At 35.7% G+C, this 16,709-nt stretch overlaps 2 protein-coding genes and 1 long non-coding RNA gene across 8 annotated transcripts in view; 2 read left to right on the forward strand and 1 right to left on the reverse strand.

The window, feature by feature from the left end:
- The window catches only part of dnc (phosphodiesterase dunce), a 438,509-nt gene extending 433,754 nt beyond the window's left edge, over positions 1-4,755 (forward strand). For all 6 annotated transcript variants that reach the window (XM_089737124.1, XM_089737125.1, XM_089737126.1 and 3 more), the window contains 3 exons: positions 84-196; positions 286-1,413; positions 1,838-4,755. In XM_089737124.1, coding sequence (XP_089593250.1) covers positions 84-196; positions 286-1,413; positions 1,838-1,900 — 1,304 coding nt within the window. In that variant the 3' untranslated portion in view covers positions 1,901-4,755. The remainder of the gene's footprint in view (positions 1-83; positions 197-285; positions 1,414-1,837) is intronic.
- LOC149500349 (uncharacterized) lies at positions 2,670-6,459 on the reverse strand. The gene is made up of 2 exons (XR_016325096.1): positions 6,287-6,459; positions 2,670-5,472 (listed from the first exon to the last, which is right to left on the reverse strand). It is a non-coding gene; the product is annotated as an uncharacterized LOC149500349 (long non-coding RNA).
- A 131-nt stretch (positions 6,460-6,590) lies between these two features.
- Positions 6,591-15,807, forward strand: und (methionyl aminopeptidase und). Its single transcript, XM_028188394.2, has 8 exons — positions 6,591-6,885; positions 7,361-7,558; positions 8,719-8,879; positions 9,738-9,912; positions 10,380-10,588; positions 11,292-11,382; positions 13,903-14,077; positions 14,729-15,807. Exons 1-8 carry the CDS (start codon positions 6,744-6,746, stop codon positions 14,979-14,981), a joined length of 1,404 nt encoding a protein of 467 aa, XP_028044195.1. The 5' UTR covers positions 6,591-6,743; the 3' UTR covers positions 14,982-15,807.
- The last annotated feature ends 902 nt before the right edge of the window (positions 15,808-16,709 follow it).

A 16,709-nucleotide genomic window follows, 5' to 3' on the forward strand; every position in this document is an offset into this window, starting at 1 on the left:
AAGTAATCGAAACTTCTTATTATTCATTCTAATTATTTTTTCTCAACTTTTACTGATAGAATACTTGTCTTGGTCCCTTTCAGACAAACAACAGGAGCTTGACTTACCATCCTTACAAGTCGAAGAAACTTCGGAACGCGGCGCCAAGAAAAAGGAAAAACCACGTCATGGCGGACCTGCGACTACGATGTCACAAGTAAGTTATATATTTTATTTTAATTATCAGTACGAAGTACTTAACTTTTATGTCGGTGCGATTAATACTGATTCATTATTTCTTCACAGATATCGGGTGTTAAGAGGACTTTGACACACACAAATAGCTTCACCGGCGAACGCGTGCCGAGGTATGGAGTTGAAACACCGCATGAGGAAGAGCTCGGCCTTCTTCTCAGCGATCTAGACCGGTGGGGAGTGGATATATTCCGCATCGGTGATCTGTCATGCGGTAGACCACTCACTGCTGTCGCGTACACAGCGTTCACATCACGGGAGCTGTTGACTACTCTTCAGATACCGGCGCGTACTTTCTTGGCGTTTGCAGTTACCTTAGAGGAGCACTATATTCGAGACAATCCTTTCCACAACTCTCTCCACGCTGCCGATGTCACACAGTCTACAAACGTACTGTTGAATACACCTGCGCTTAATGCTGTCTTCACGCCACTAGAAGTTTGCGCTGCTCTTTTCGCTGCCTGCGTCCACGACGTCGATCACCCGGGCCTCACCAATCAATTCCTCGTCAACTCCAGTTCCGAACTCGCACTAATGTACAACGACGAGTCAGTCCTCGAGAACCACCACCTTGCGGTCGCATTCAAGCTGCTGCAGAATGATGGATGTGATATTTTCGTGAATCTTCACAAGAAACAAAGACAGACCCTCAGGAAAATGGTTATCGACATGGTCCTCTCGACAGATATGTCGAAACACATGAGTCTGCTGGCGGATCTGAAGACGATGGTCGAAACGAAGAAAGTCGCGGGTAGCGGTGTCTTATTGCTAGACAACTACACTGATAGAATTCAAGTATTAGAGAATCTCGTACACTGTGCCGATCTGAGCAATCCTACTAAGCCGTTGCCACTGTATAAACGATGGGTGGCATTACTGATGGAAGAGTTCTTCCAGCAAGGCGATCGTGAACGTGAACATGGCATGGATATCAGTCCAATGTGTGACAGACATAATGCTACTATAGAAAAATCTCAAGTCGGTTTCATTGACTATATCGTGCATCCTCTGTGGGAAACTTGGGCAGATTTGGTACATCCTGACGCTCAAGATATTTTGGACACCTTAGAAGAAAACCGAGACTATTACCAAAGTATGATTCCACCGTCACCGCCACCAGCACCGATACAATCCTCACACGCCTCTGATGATGATCGCCCTGAACAAATACGATTTCAAGTGAGTCACTACTTTAACTTTTTCTGTCTATATATTATGCGACTTAAGTTGCATTCTTATTTTTAATTACAGTCAAAATTACTCGTTTCAGTCAGCAATTAAAATATAAAATGTAGTTGAAATTAATTAATCCATATCCATACATACATACATACATTAATTTATAATAGACTATAGTTTCTTTTAAATTGTAAGTAGGTCTCAGCACGCAATTTCAGACGCTTTTAAAATGTACAATAACTTTTATAATTATCAACCAATTTAAATTAAAAAAAAATGGTACCTTGAGCTTATCTGAATGCGTTAACGTAAACTAGATCTTAATTGATTTAACCATTGTGCTTTTACATGCTTATCCTCCAGACAAATCGTTACCATATTATTTAAATTATTAAATATTGAAATAATGACTTTTTCTTCACAGGTCACCCTAGAGGAGGGAGAAGGATCAGAAGATTGCGAGGGCGAAGGTGATGGTGGAATGTGACGGAAACTACTCGGAATCTGCAAGAAACTCACTGAAAAGATGCAAGTGTGGTGGAAGCTCTGGCAGTAGAGCGGACACGGGTCGGCCGTGGAGCGACGAAGCCTGGATACGCCAACATTGGCGGTGGAAGAAGGCTTTAGGGTTTAAAACATACTAAAATTATTACAGATTCCATGAGTTTTAATTGTAAAAATGAATACGTTTTGAGGCTAATATTAATAGGTGTCCCTTGAGTCTGTTGTATAAAGTGTACAGCGCCACCGACGGGCGGTTGCGTGCCGCATAATGACGCCGCACGCGCGCCCCCCCCTCCCTTGTTGGATAGTAATATTTGTTGACGCTTAAAATCGAAATGAAACGACATGCGATTGTATCGTCACATTTCGATATGATTATGTTTATGTGATCATTACGCGATGTTGTTTAGATTTACCTAACGTTTGTAATAATTGTCCCTCCAATGTTTGTGTGACGTTCGATTGTCTAGTGTTCGTATTGTCGTTTCGTTTTGTCTAACCAAAGATGTGAAACAATTTCGTTCGCAGTAATATCGTACGATGATCCTTGTGAGTGGTTAGTGTTCGGTTCGTAATATTAAAATTGTCGTAATTAGTCTATAGTTGTCGACGTCGTATATTATCGGCTCGACTGTTAAGGACATTGAAAACGCTTATTAATTGGTATGAAAGGGTAATTTATATTTGTCATATCATCCACGTTTCTCATATATAATACGGGTTTGCGATAATGATGTTATTCACCAAAATATATTAACATGATAGGTATCTTAAATATTAAAACTTATTTAAGGTAAATTTTAAAAATTGCCTTTCGAAGTTATCATTGTGTCTTTCTTCTAAAAATAATATTGCAAAATTCGGTCAATCAATTAATGTTGTACCTTTATTTGTGGAACTCCCCAACTATAATCGTATTTATGTATTTTCAATTACAGTTTTGTAATACTTTCTATTAGAATATCAACACCAGGATCCTTAAGTGTCTGATGTCTTGTTATTTATTAACTACAACTGTTCAAACATGCAAACCATTGTTGCATCTTCTTTGCTTTTAAATTATCTATCAATTTAATGTGTTGGATAAACACGTTATTTGTGAGTGTAGCAAAATTGTAAATATTCAATTGTCAAAAATAATAATTCAACTAAATACGTTATTTAATACGGAAGTTCCACATTTAGTTGGGAGTTAAAAAGACACTGTAACTTCATCAAATTTAGGTAGCTTTACTTAATTTGAGAACCTAATTTCACCTCATCTCTTATAGCGGATCGCTGGCGATCCCGTTCATTTTTCTCTTTAGATGATCAATTATTTTGTAGGTTTATCGACGAAATCACTGTAATTTAAATTTATCAAAAAAAAAAAAGAACTTAGTCGTAAAGTGTTTGTGTACTCAACTAACTGGCTTGATATGTTTGAAATAAGTATTACATACTAACAATAGAGTGGTTTGCGACATTTTCTCTTGAACGACACAATAGGAAATAATTAGTTTAAAATGTTACGGCACGTAGGCCGGGTATTGCAATAGTTTAAACGTGAATACGTAGTTCCCTCTTGTGTATTATCAATGAAAATTGTTAAATAAAATAAAATAGCAGTAAATAATACTAAATAAATATGTGCATAATATTATGTATGTATAACAAACGAACATAACAGTTATGTGGAAATTTTATGTAAAACGTAATACTTAATTGAACAGTCTAGGTATTGTTTGCATTTCACATTTTCAAATTAAAACAAAAACAGTTTTTCATGTCCTAGTTTGTAACTAAATATTTTTATGAGCTGGTCTCTTTGTTATTTGTCACGTAAAGGTTTTTTTTTAAATATACTTTACAAACGATTTAAGTTCCTTTGAGTTTTTTTTTGTGGTTCCTTTTATTCTAATTTCCTTACCCAATACAACTAGTAATCCAATATATAAAAATGAATTCAAATTAAATGTGTTATATGTACCATAATTTATATAGAATAGTTTATCAATAAAACCTAATTTTGTTTCTCGAAACAAAACTTTTTGCCTGCCCATATAAAGTTAATATATGATCAATACGCTTGTGTGTTATATATTAGAGATTATTACGCTTAGAGATCCTTGTTTTCTAATAAAGTACGATGTAAAAAATTGTGTTAATATGATATTCTTACTGCAGTAGATCTGTGTATTATACGTATATAGTGGAGTGTTCTTTCGCATGCTATGAACAAATACATGTATCCAATTTATTATAATAAGCAGTCATTGAACTCAGTAAATTGTTTATGTACTAGGATTATTGTATTACCTAATTGTTGTTCTACGAGCCAAACGAATAAATGTTCACGTTTTAAAAAAACTATCTACTGTTTAGATCGTAAATGAAAATTAATCGGTGTGCATCGTTGACCAAATGTAGCATGCCCAAAATCTTTGCATATTTGAACTGACTAGAAATATGTATGACGATTTCATAAAAAGACGTCGAAATTATATACAGGTTTCTAGTACATAATATCAATAAATTTAACGTTTTATTCGGATGTGTCTGCCGTTGTATTGTCATGTCTGCATTTTGCGTCAATGCGTGCTGTAGGATTAGTAATTTCAATTTTGATTTTGCCAAAGTTTCTCAACCTTGTGTATAACGTTTTGTCTATATGAACTATAGCTAATATAAATTGATTAATACATAGTTAAATATTAAATATTGAGTGCGTATATGCAATGCTGGTCATTTGCATAACTTAATATTTATATTTAAATAATAGCTTGTAATAGTTTAAAATGAACATTTGAGTTGTATTAAAAATATTAATGTATTTAGAATAAAAGAAATGGGAGAAAATTGTTGTGTTCTTTTATTGGTAATCATGAAACAAATCTAGTCTGGATACGTAAGTGCTACCTGTGTATCTAACTAATTAATTTGAGTATCTGCAATGACCTCTTTTCTAAAAATAAATATAAATTAGTAGTCATAGACAGCAGCTGATTACTGGTGGTGGGGCTTCTTGTGAGTCCGCACGGGTAGGTACCACCGCCCTGCCTATTTCTTCCTTGAAGCAGTAATGCGTTTCGGTTTGAAGGGTGGGGCAGCCGTTATAACTGTACTGAGACCTTAGAACTTATGTCTCAAGGTGGGTGGCGCATTTAGGTTGTAGATGTCTATGGGCACCAGTAACCACTTAACACCAGGTGGGCTGTGAGCTCGTCCACCCACCTAAACAATAAAAAATTACATTGCATTGGTGATGTCAATAACCAACGGTAACCGCATACCAGAGAGCGCTATATTAAAATCTGCCACCTTGACGTTTTCACAACTATCCACGGAATTAATTAAGAAAATGTACCCTTTACTCTTCTAATGGGGAGGAAAACCTACAATATCTAACCTTTGGAAGTCGTCGTGGCCTAAAGGATAAGACGTCCGGTGCATACGTATCTAGCGACGCAACTGTGGCGGTGTTCGAATCCCGCAGGCAAGTACCAATTTTTGGTAATTTTTTTATGCACTTAACAAATTGTTCATGATTGACTTCCACGGGGAAAAAATAGCATCCTGTAATGGAAATCAAGCCCGCAAATTATAATTTGTCTAATTACTGATGGTAGGACATCTTGTGAGTCCGTATGGGTAGGTACCACCACCCTGCCTATTTCTGCCGTGAAGCAGCAGGCAATTCGGTTTGAAGGGTGGGGCAGCCCTTGTACTGTACTGAGACCTTAGAACTCCCATCTCAAGGTGAGTGGCGACATTTACGTTGTATATGTCTATGGACACCGTTAGCCACTTAACACCGGGTGGGCCGTGAGCTCGTCCAGCCATCCAAGCATAAAAAAATCTATTGATGATTAGACTAGATTTGCACTAACTATACACATCCTCTCAAATGGAAAGTGAAAATGTCATCTTTATTGCCGAAGCAGAAAAGAATGAAGCGATGTGACTCAAATTTATGTTTATGTTCTTGCGATGCCATGCTGCCAATAATGAGTTTATAAAATTCTTTAATTTATTCATCATAGATGCTTATTATTCTTAACTCATTTTAATATCAGTCAACTGTTTTATTTGAGACTAGCGACCCGCCCTTGCTTCGCTTCGGAAACATTAAAACACACATGAAATCAAAAAAAAAAAATTAAAAAAAGTAGCCTATGTTCATCAGGGACAATGTCGGCTTCTAATGGAAAAAGAATTTTTCAAATCGGTCCAGTAGTTTCGGAGCCTATTCGAAACAAACAAACAAACAAACAAATCTTTCCTCTTTATAATATTATTAGTATATAGATATAGATTGTAGTCAGGAGTAGAAATAGAGTCTCAGTAAAAAAGCGGTTTTGTACTAAAACTTAAGTGGATATTTTCTCACATGTATGTCCTTTCCTGTGAAATCTGCATCTGTATGCTAAACAATTAATAAGCTATCGTTATTACACGTTTAAATTTGAAGAGATTCTAAATAAAACAATTAACACAACTTTGCTCCTCGTGTTCCCGCTAGTTGATAATATAATCTGTGATACAGAAATGCAAGTATCTCAAATTTACCCTACACATTTTAATTATAAATCATAAATTACATAGTTATTATAAATTTTGTACGGATAGTTCTTAATTCACTTTGAATACCGGTGCTTTAATATTATTTTCTTTGGTCAATGTAACACAGCCACTTAAAAGGTAGGTCGATCCCTAGGAGGTAAAAGGTTGAGTAGGCAAAGGCCGTAAACAATTATGTAAAGAAAAAACTTTTAAAAGGTAGCATTTCTCAGAATTGTTTACATTTCGTTCCCAATTAATTATTATCTTAATAATTCAGCACTAGAATGGCTGCAGTTGTAACAGAAAATGATGTTACCGAAAATGTAGTGGAAAATGGAGAAGATGACGATGTAGAGGTTATCGATGAAGGGGACACAAAAGATCCCGCAAAGAAGAAGAAAAAGAAAAAAAAGAAGAAGAAGGCAGGTAAAGATTATTATAAAGGCAATTTTTACAACCTAAAGAATAAATAACTGAGAATTCTGTACATTAAAACTTCGCCGTAACTAACACGCCATTTGCTCTCGTTAATTGTTTTTAAGGTTATGTGTCTACTTTTATTTATACTCAATGCACCCTTAACTTAATAAATATTACTTTCCACTCTTGATGGAATCAGTTAACATAAAGAGATTATAATAGGTGCAGTCAAAAATGCTATGATTATAGCTATCTTACAAATAACCTCCATAACATTTGAAAATCTATTTTGGTACATCACAAATAGTCTTAGAAATGTTATATGTACAAATATAAGTTTTTCATGTTGAAGACAAATTCAAAATACGCCATTCGAAATCACGAAAGTTCATCAACATCATAATATTGTTAAATTATCATTATCTTAGTACAAAGGTCGCAATAACAATGACGATTAATACAAACAGAATAACATTTTTAGAAGGTGAAACTGCTAAAGAAAGTCCGACAGAAGTGACTGCAACAACAGAAAAATTAGAGGCTTTATCTCTTGGAGAGAATGCTGGTGAAGGTGATGAGAAAAAGAAAAAGAAGAAGAATAAGAGTAAATCTGGAAAAGGATCTTCTAAGGAGCAGACCGTCCCACCTACTATACCAGTAGCGGAACTATTTCCTGATGGTAGTTACAATTTCTTAATTAAATTTACTTTCCAAAAACATATCAAGGGTCGAAAGGCAATTTGGTTTAAGCGACATTTTTCCAACTTTACAGGAAAGCCATTTAAAGTTTTTTGTTTTTTTAATGGCAATCTGAAGTTTAAAATTTGGAATAAAATATCATATCAAAAAAACTTCTTCAGCCATTTGAATGAGGTAAACTTAATTGAAGTTCAACTAAAAACATCGAATTGCTGATGCTAATACTTAATATAAGGAACCTTTAATTACAAAGATACCAAATAGCCTTCACTTGTCGATATTTATGTTGTTATATTTTTTTTTTTTTTTTATTGCCCTTGTAGGCAGACGAGCATACGGCCCACCTGATGGTGAGTGGTTACCGTCGCCCATGGACTTCAGCAATGCCAGGGGCAGAGCCAAGCCGCTGCCTACCGATTATATAGAGTTAAATTAGTTAATCTAGAGTTAAATTAAATGTTAGAGTACACAGTGAAACACAACTGAAATTTCAATTGCATATCTTAAGATACTGCTATCTATGGTAGGCATTGACTTGGCTCTGTCCCAGGCATTACAGATGTATGAATGTTGCTCGTGGGAGCAATGGTAACCACTCTCCATAAGATGGGTTGAATACTGTCAGCCTAAAAGGGCAACAAAAAATTATGGGTATTCACATTGTGAAAATCCATGATAACCATTTAATGTCATTGGACACCAGAACTTATTCATACATTTTTGCAATAAAAAATGAGATGGCAGTCATTATGTGCTATCTATGAAAATGTCAGCTTTGTCAAATATAATGAAATATCTATAAAAAGTAAGATGTTTACAACAACCATATAGTAACTATTATCACACTATCCAAGGTTTGGTTAATTTCATAATACTATTTAATACAAAATAACAGATATCATATCACAATTACAAGGCTATTGTAATCAATAATGTTCTAAAATCATTATTTTACATGAAATGAAGTTGTAAAAAAAACCCTAATTTTATTGCCTTTAAAATGTGGATTTCTTATGCAAATGTGGGTTTCTTACCAATAATTAGGTTCAGCTTTAACTGTAAGAAAAAGCTCTATCTCCATTTGACCTTAAATGGATTTCAGGGTAAATAACAGTTAAATGACTATGTAATATTAAATAGGAAACTTTCCTGAGGGTCAAATTATGGACCATGGTCCTGCTGAGGGTATTGATGAGAGAACAGCAAAAAATCGTTTTACAAGTGAAGAGAAAAGAGCTCTTGATAGATTACATAAGGATATTTATCAAGAGATCCGACATGCTGCTGAAGCCCACAGGCAGGTATGCAAACTTGATGTTACTAGTAAGTTTTTACTGGTGATAGGACCTCTTGTGAGTCCGCACGGGTAGGTACCACCACCGTGCCTATTTCTGCCGTGAAGCAGTAATGCGTTTCGGTTTGAAGGGTGGGGCAGCCATTGTAACTATACTTGAGACCTTATATCTCAAGGTGGATGGCGCATTTACGTTGTAGATGTCTTTGGGCTCCTGTAACCACTTAACACCATGTGGGCTGTAAGCTCGTCCATCCATAAAAGCTATAAAAAAAAGTGATAGAAAATACAGAAAAACATGACAGAAAATTTTGATTTTCCGGCATTGCTTATTATTGTTAAGCCGTTAGCGTTAGCGTTAAATGAGTCGTCTATTATCAAAGGTGGCAATCTGTGCATTTGGACAAAAAAAAATTATTGATATGTCAATACAGATTGATTTGAATATAATCGTCTCCTTCAAAGAATACGGTTCAAAACCTGCATTAAATAAAGGTTAATACTTAACCTGTTATTTATCTAAGATGTCGATCAGAAGAGTTTTGTGACTGCCAATGGAATACAAAGTCAATAATTCCTTTTTCTGATTTACCAATAATTGTCCAAAAGTCACATTGCCGGCTTTGATAATAGTCGACTCAAATACCCTTTGTAAATGTGCTTTTCTATATTCGCGGCATATTTACGGAACATATACCACGCGAATAAAGAGCTTTTACTGTATATCAATCTAAAATCAATGATGATTATGGCTTTGGATTATGACTACTTCAACGGTGTAATGATGAAAATAAAGAAAAAAAAACAGTTTATTTTTAGAATAAAACATTATGAATAAATTGACTATTTTTAAATTGTATATCAGACAAGAAAACATATCCGCAATTGGATCAAGCCTGGCATGACAATGATAGATATTTGTGAAGAGTTAGAGAAGACTGCGAGACGTCTTATTGGTGAAGATGGGCTCAAAGCAGGTCTAGCTTTCCCAACAGGATGCAGCCGCAACCACTGTGCGGCGCATTATACTCCTAACACAGGTAAAGAACAAATAAATTTATTTATTTATTTATTCATGCACAAAAGTACAATTGCGGAATTAATGCCTGAGGCATTCGCTACACTAGTCAACCAAGGGTGATGTAGAGAGTCCTGTGGTAAGTGCATTACTTATTGCAAAAATAACAAAATTTACTATAAAATAATGTTTTTTTATTTATTTATTCTAAATAAAAACAACAGAAACAATAAGCACAAATTGAAATCTCAGTCTCAAGCTGTCCATGAGAGTTTTCATTTTTTTATCCTATTTATTACACTATTACGCGGTAAGACCTTCCTGCCAATTTGATACCCAGTTTTCTAAATATTTATACAGTTCAATATGTATTGCTACCTACTTCCACAACAACAACAAAATAAACAATGTCATAAGATAATAATTAACACTGAATTTTTCTTCTTTTGTTATTTGCCTCAATAATGTTCTTTTTATTTTCTATTCAAGGTGATACAACAGTTCTCGAATATGATGATGTAGTGAAGATCGACTTTGGTACTCACATAAATGGTCGCATTATTGACTGCGCCTTTACATTACACTTTAACCCACGCTATGATCCCCTTGTGAAGGGCGTTCAAGAGGCTACGGAAGCTGGCATTAAAGCGTCAGGGGTTGATGTAAGGCTCTGCGATGTAGGTGCTGCTGTACAAGAGGTAATTACCAATACGCTGTATTATTACCGCTTTTTGCAATATTTACAGAAAACATTAATGCTATATAGTAACATTATCAATAGATAATATAAACCAAATTAAACTATATTGCATGAACGGAAAATGAAAATTAAACTAAGTATAATTTTATTATCCATGATTGCGAAAACTGTAAACTATTCAAAATGTCGGATATAATGAAAGGATAATAATAGAAAACGCCAGATTAAACTATAAAGCTATTTTTAATTATAAATATTATTATTTTTGCATATTCGTATTTCGTTACCTAACCATATAAAACAAAGGTAAACTAATGTCTAAATAATAATTATAATCTAATATCCCTTCTTGCTGACTGCTTGTAATTTGTTATTTGAATTAATTGCGTACAATGCGTAGGTAAAATTAATAGAGATTTGTGTTTAAGCGAAATGTCGCTTAAACCAAATAGCCTTTCACCGCTCTATTTAATAAAATATATTGTTTTCAGTATATATTCTCTATCACTCTGTATAAATTAAATCTTAAAGGGTGTTCCTTAATTAAACTACATAAATTACATTAAACACTAGACTAACAGTTTAAAAATGTAATTTTTTTTCATAAAGGAATTTGGCTCCTTTGGAATGCTTTTACCATTGATTTTGCCAATGTCAATATGCATAAAAAATATATTGAAATAAGATATTTTAAATCGCAGGTAATGGAGTCACATGAAGTCGAACTCGATGGGCAGATGTACCAAGTGAAACCAATCCGTAATCTTAATGGACATTCAATTGAACCTTATAGTAAGTATAAGAGTGACTGTAAGCGCAAACATTCACTTTTTTTTAAGGGATTTTATGACCTGGTAACTAAGGCTGGTTTTAGTGTCACGCGGACCGTCAGTACGGATCGCTCCGCACAGACCGATCTGTATTAATCCTAGGGAGCGTTTTAGAATAATGCGGACGGATCCGTACGGACGAACGTCCGCGCGGACAGCTCCGCAGCCGTCCGCATGACGCGTCCGTGCCGCGGAGCTAACCGCGCGGACCGCTGCTCGCGCGCCTCTCCTTGCATTGAGCGTTTTAGTATCGTCCGGAGCGCACGCATCAGCGCAGTACAATCATGGCAATATGTCGTTGATCGATGAATTTCGTTTGAGGAAATGTTTGTGAGATGCCTCTGACGCGCAGTACAAAAACCAGACAGACCAGTTTATTTATTGTCTTTGACAGCAGTTCGTCAAAAATTCTGGTCGACATACGAAAGTAGTTAAAGGATTTTGTTTCGTCAGCCCTCGAATTACCCTATAATGTGACCAATTCTTCCGCGTCGGCTCTCTGCTCTATTAAAGGGTGAACATGCAGTTTCCTTTTTCGCTTATTTTTTTTTTCTTGTGTAATATAGGACAATAAGTAATATCACTCGCCACGTTGGATGCATTGCGCGCGTCTGTACACCGCGGCGCTGCTCAGGCTGTCAGGATGATACTAAAACGCCATATGCGGACGGTAAGCGCGGATCACGTACGCGCGGAGCGATCCGTACTGACGGTCCGCGTGACACTAAAACCAGCCTAAGACCTTTAGGTCAAGTCTTAATTTATATTCTTATTTTTATGAAAATTTATAATATTGAGTGAAATGAAGATGATTAGTTTGAGACACTAATCAACTGGGATGAAATTAAATGAAATAAGATGAGATGATATCGGATGAAATATTATCTTAGTAAAATGGTGGTCATTTATTGAGATTTTTTCAGTATACCTTTTGGAGGATCTCGAGAAGTTACGTCCAGCGGCTTTGTTTCATTTTCCCACTATTTTGCACTTTCACAGATATTAAACAGTTAATAAACCACTGTTATTACACATTTAAACCTGAAGAAACACTAAATAGACAATAAAATAAATCACACAACTTCACTCCTCGCCTTCCCGCCAAAAAATCCGCAAACATTCACAATAGATTACTATTATAGATGCACTCTTATAGATTACTGTAATAGATTATTATTATTGTAGATAATAGTAGATCCATTATGTTATTAGAAGTTGTCACAGCCTAAAACTTAAGATATTCAGCGTTCTCATTTCTACTTATCAGCAACTTATAACTTACTTATATCTATGTAGGACAGTCTTTTTACAATGTACTACATACTTAAGACGTTATCTCAGTGGTTTGGGGAATTCATATTTTGAGTCCAGTAACTCACTTAATACTAGGTAATCAATTCTTAGCCAAAGTCACTTTTGATAAATCCAAATTCATTTAGCCGTTGAAAAGTTTAGTTTGAAACATAGCACAGAAACAATAAATCTGTCAATTATTATTTTGCTTATGAACACACGGCTGAAACTAGTTAAATCATGGAAAAATATCAGTTTATTCAAACAACACCAACCCAAAACAGCCCACCTGCAATATTGTTGATGTTTGAAATACTAACAATAACTGTACCCCTGTGTGAATACTTAGACTATGAAAAAACAACAATCGTCGGTTTTTAGATATTATGGGGACACTCTCAAACACAATGTAGTAATTCCATACATGGTCAAATCCAGTCGTTTTTTGTAAAGTTAATAACCTATGACTTGGCATGCTTTAGTCATAATGAACTATTTCCCGCCCCGCCTATTTCTGCCGTGAAGCAGTAATGCGTTTCGGTTTGAAGGGTGGGGCAGCCGTTGTAACTAAACTGAGACCTTAGAACTTATATCTCAAGATGTGTGGCGCATTTACGTTGTAAGTGTCTATGGGCTCCAGAAACCACTTAAGGCCAGGTGGGCTGTGAGCTCGTCTAACCATCAAAGCAATAAAAAAAAATACAATTTTATGAAATTATATTTTATTATTCATTAATTATATATGTGGCTTTTGTATTCCTATTAACAAATAATAATACCCTTGTTAAAGTATTGTTAAAAAGCTTTTAAGTGCAAACTTTGACACTTTAGATACCAGTTATGTTTGTATCTATATACTAGCGACCCGCCCTCGCTTCGCTTCGGAAACATTAAAACACACACGAAACCAAAAAAAAAAAATAAAAAAAAAAAAAAATAAAGTAGCCTATGTTCATCAGGGACAATGTCGGCTTCTAATGGAAAAAGAATTTTTCAAATCGGTCCAGTAGTTTCGGAGCCTATTCGAAACAAACAAACAAACAAATCTTTCCTCTTTATAATATTAGTATAGATTATTATGTGAAGCAAAAACTTTTATGGAACAAAGACGGTTATGTCTAACAAGACGTTAACATATAAATATTTATTCATTAAACGATCCAATCCAAAATATTATTATTTCCTATAGAAATCCACGCCGGTAAGACAGTCCCGATAGTGAAAGGTGGCGAGACAACGCGCATGGAGGAGAACGAAATCTACGCTATAGAAACTTTCGGATCCACTGGACGTGGTCAGGTTCACGATGACATGGATTGCTCTCACTACATGAAAAACTTCGATCAGCAATTTGTGCCGTTGAGGTAAAATACAGTTAAAACCAGCATTTAAGAGTAGGACAGTTATTTGTTTTTCATTCTAACGTAACTATACTGAGACCTTAGAACTTATATCTCAAGGTGAGTGGCGCATTTACGTTGTAGATGTCAATGGGTTCCAGTAACCACTTAACACCAGGTGGGCTGTGAGCTGGTCCACCCATCTAAGCAATAAAAAAAATCTCGTTTCTTTAAGATCTTTAACGGTAGTCACGTGTAGTGTACAGTCAAGTCCATCCAACTCTTTTTGATGAATTAATGCTTCTCAATAAGCAAAACAGATATAATTTTATACATATTCTTCTTGTTACAATCTAAATAACATTTTTAACTCGTCATCTTATTGGCAACCGCATTTGGAGATATTTTATCTCCGTTTATGTTATTATAGATAGGTCAATCAATAGGTTTTTGGTTAAATGAAAGTAAGAAAAATAATGATAGTTAATCAATCATTGATATTTAATTCATCAATCATCAATCGTTGATAGTTAAAATGTAATAAAATTATCGCTCGCTTTCTTTCTTTCATTTTATGATTCTTTTCGAATACTTTTAGTTTTGGTGATCACGATTAGCGACTAGCGATACCAATGATTGAATTAATGAAATTAAATTATAAATGTCAATTTTTAGATTGCAATCGTCGAAACAGCTTCTGAATGTGATCAACAAGAACTTTGGTACACTCGCGTTTTGCAAACGCTGGCTGGAACGCGCCGGGGCCTCTCGTTACGCGATGGCGCTGAAGGACCTCTGCGACAAGGGGGTGGTGGACGCCTACCCGCCCCTCTGCGACATCAAGGGGTGCTACACCGCACAGTTCGAACACACCATCCTGCTCAGACCCACCTGCAAGGAAGTCGTGTCCCGTGGCGATGACTACTAACCTCCGATCCGAATAACCTTTTGAACGCCACGTCATATCATCAACATGGCGCATTTAAGTTGTAGATGTCTATGGGCTCCAGTAACCACTTAACACCAGGTGGGCTGTGAGCTCGTCCACCCATCTAAGCCCTAAAAAAAATACACGAGTAAATCCTATCCCGGGACAGCTGTAACTGTAGAGGTCAAAAGGTTAAAAGATCAACAAATGTTTGAACTGTTCTCGTTTTATACTGGAAATGTAGTTGTAACGCTTTTATAACATGTTTTGGAGTCGTGACTGAATACTAATAAATGTACTTACGAGGAGTAAGGGAGACGCTCTGCAAGCAAGAACTTTGAGTCACAAAGAATAATGTTCATATGCTAAGTATGCAATAAGCCAGCGGTCGGGGAACTTTTTTAATTATTACCCCAAAATATTTTTGTGTAGGTAAGTTGATATGGCGAAGAATAAAAAAAAACGAAATCGCTTCTTTTCAGCGTCTTTCATATTATAGCCCCCAAAATAATTTTGAAAAAAAAAAAATTATTTCGTTTCATTTCATTTCGTTTCATCGAGTTTGAAATCACAACGATTCTAAAGAAGTTTCACTTCAATATATACTTTTTACTCACAAAAGTTTCATTTTTACCTCCCAAAATTTCATTTCACCCCATTTGGGGTAATTAACCCCGGTTCCCCGAGCGCTGCAATAAACCCTCGTGTATAACTCGGTGTTGCATGGCCAATGACCAATATTTCACCATGTGGTTTCGCTTTCAGAATCGGGTCCCTTATGACGCGTAAGCAGAGCGGAATTTTCATTTAAAATGTCTTAAACTGCGAAGTATAGCGAAAAACGCTAAGAGAACTCACGAAAATATGGTTTATGGTTTCCATGGTTTGCGTTTGATGTTGCGTTCTTCATTTTATATTAGATTCCAAATTACACTTGAAAAGTCTATCCTGTATATTTGTTATTGTAAAAACGAATCGATAATCTAATCTTTGAGTTTGAGAATGAAAAATCAGGTACTTGTAAAAACTACGATCCCGTCTTAATGAATACGTTTTAAATAAAGTTCAGTTAAAAAACAGGTGTTTTATTTTGATATAGGTTAAACCCGGCTTCGCTGTAACTCGTTAAATGTGTCTTCCTAAAACTATTAGCGCGCCATCTGTCTTACGTCAATAGGAATATGACACACTAAAAATTCAACTCTGATATTTTTGTATCACAGTAACTTGGTCAGAACGATTACCTATATATTCCACTGTCTCTTGCACTGTGAGATACTTTGTTATTACATTAGCATTCATCTATACTATTTTTTTTTTATTGCTTAGACGGTTGGACGAGCTCACAGCCCACCTGGTGTTAAATGGTTACTGGAGCCCATAGACATCCACAACGTAAATGCGCCACCCACCTTGAGATATAAGTTCTAAGGTCTCAAGTATAGTTACAACAGCAGCCCCACTCTTCAAACCGAAACGCATTACTGCTTCACGGCAGAAATAGGCAGGGTAGTGGTACCCACCCGCGCGGACTCACAAGAGGTCCTACCACCAGTAATTACGTACGCCAATTAATATTTTTTGCGGGTTTCATTTTTATTACACGATGTTATTCCTTCACCGTGAAAAACAATCGTGAACATTTGGCGAGTACGTATTTCATTAGAAAAATTGGTACCCGCCTGAGATTCGAACACCGGTGCATCGCTCAACACGAATGCACCGGAC

This window comes from Bombyx mandarina, chromosome 22 (genome assembly GCF_030267445.1).
Source record: "Bombyx mandarina strain Sakado chromosome 22, ASM3026744v2".
In the NCBI taxonomy this organism is placed as follows: domain Eukaryota; kingdom Metazoa; phylum Arthropoda; class Insecta; order Lepidoptera; family Bombycidae; genus Bombyx; species Bombyx mandarina.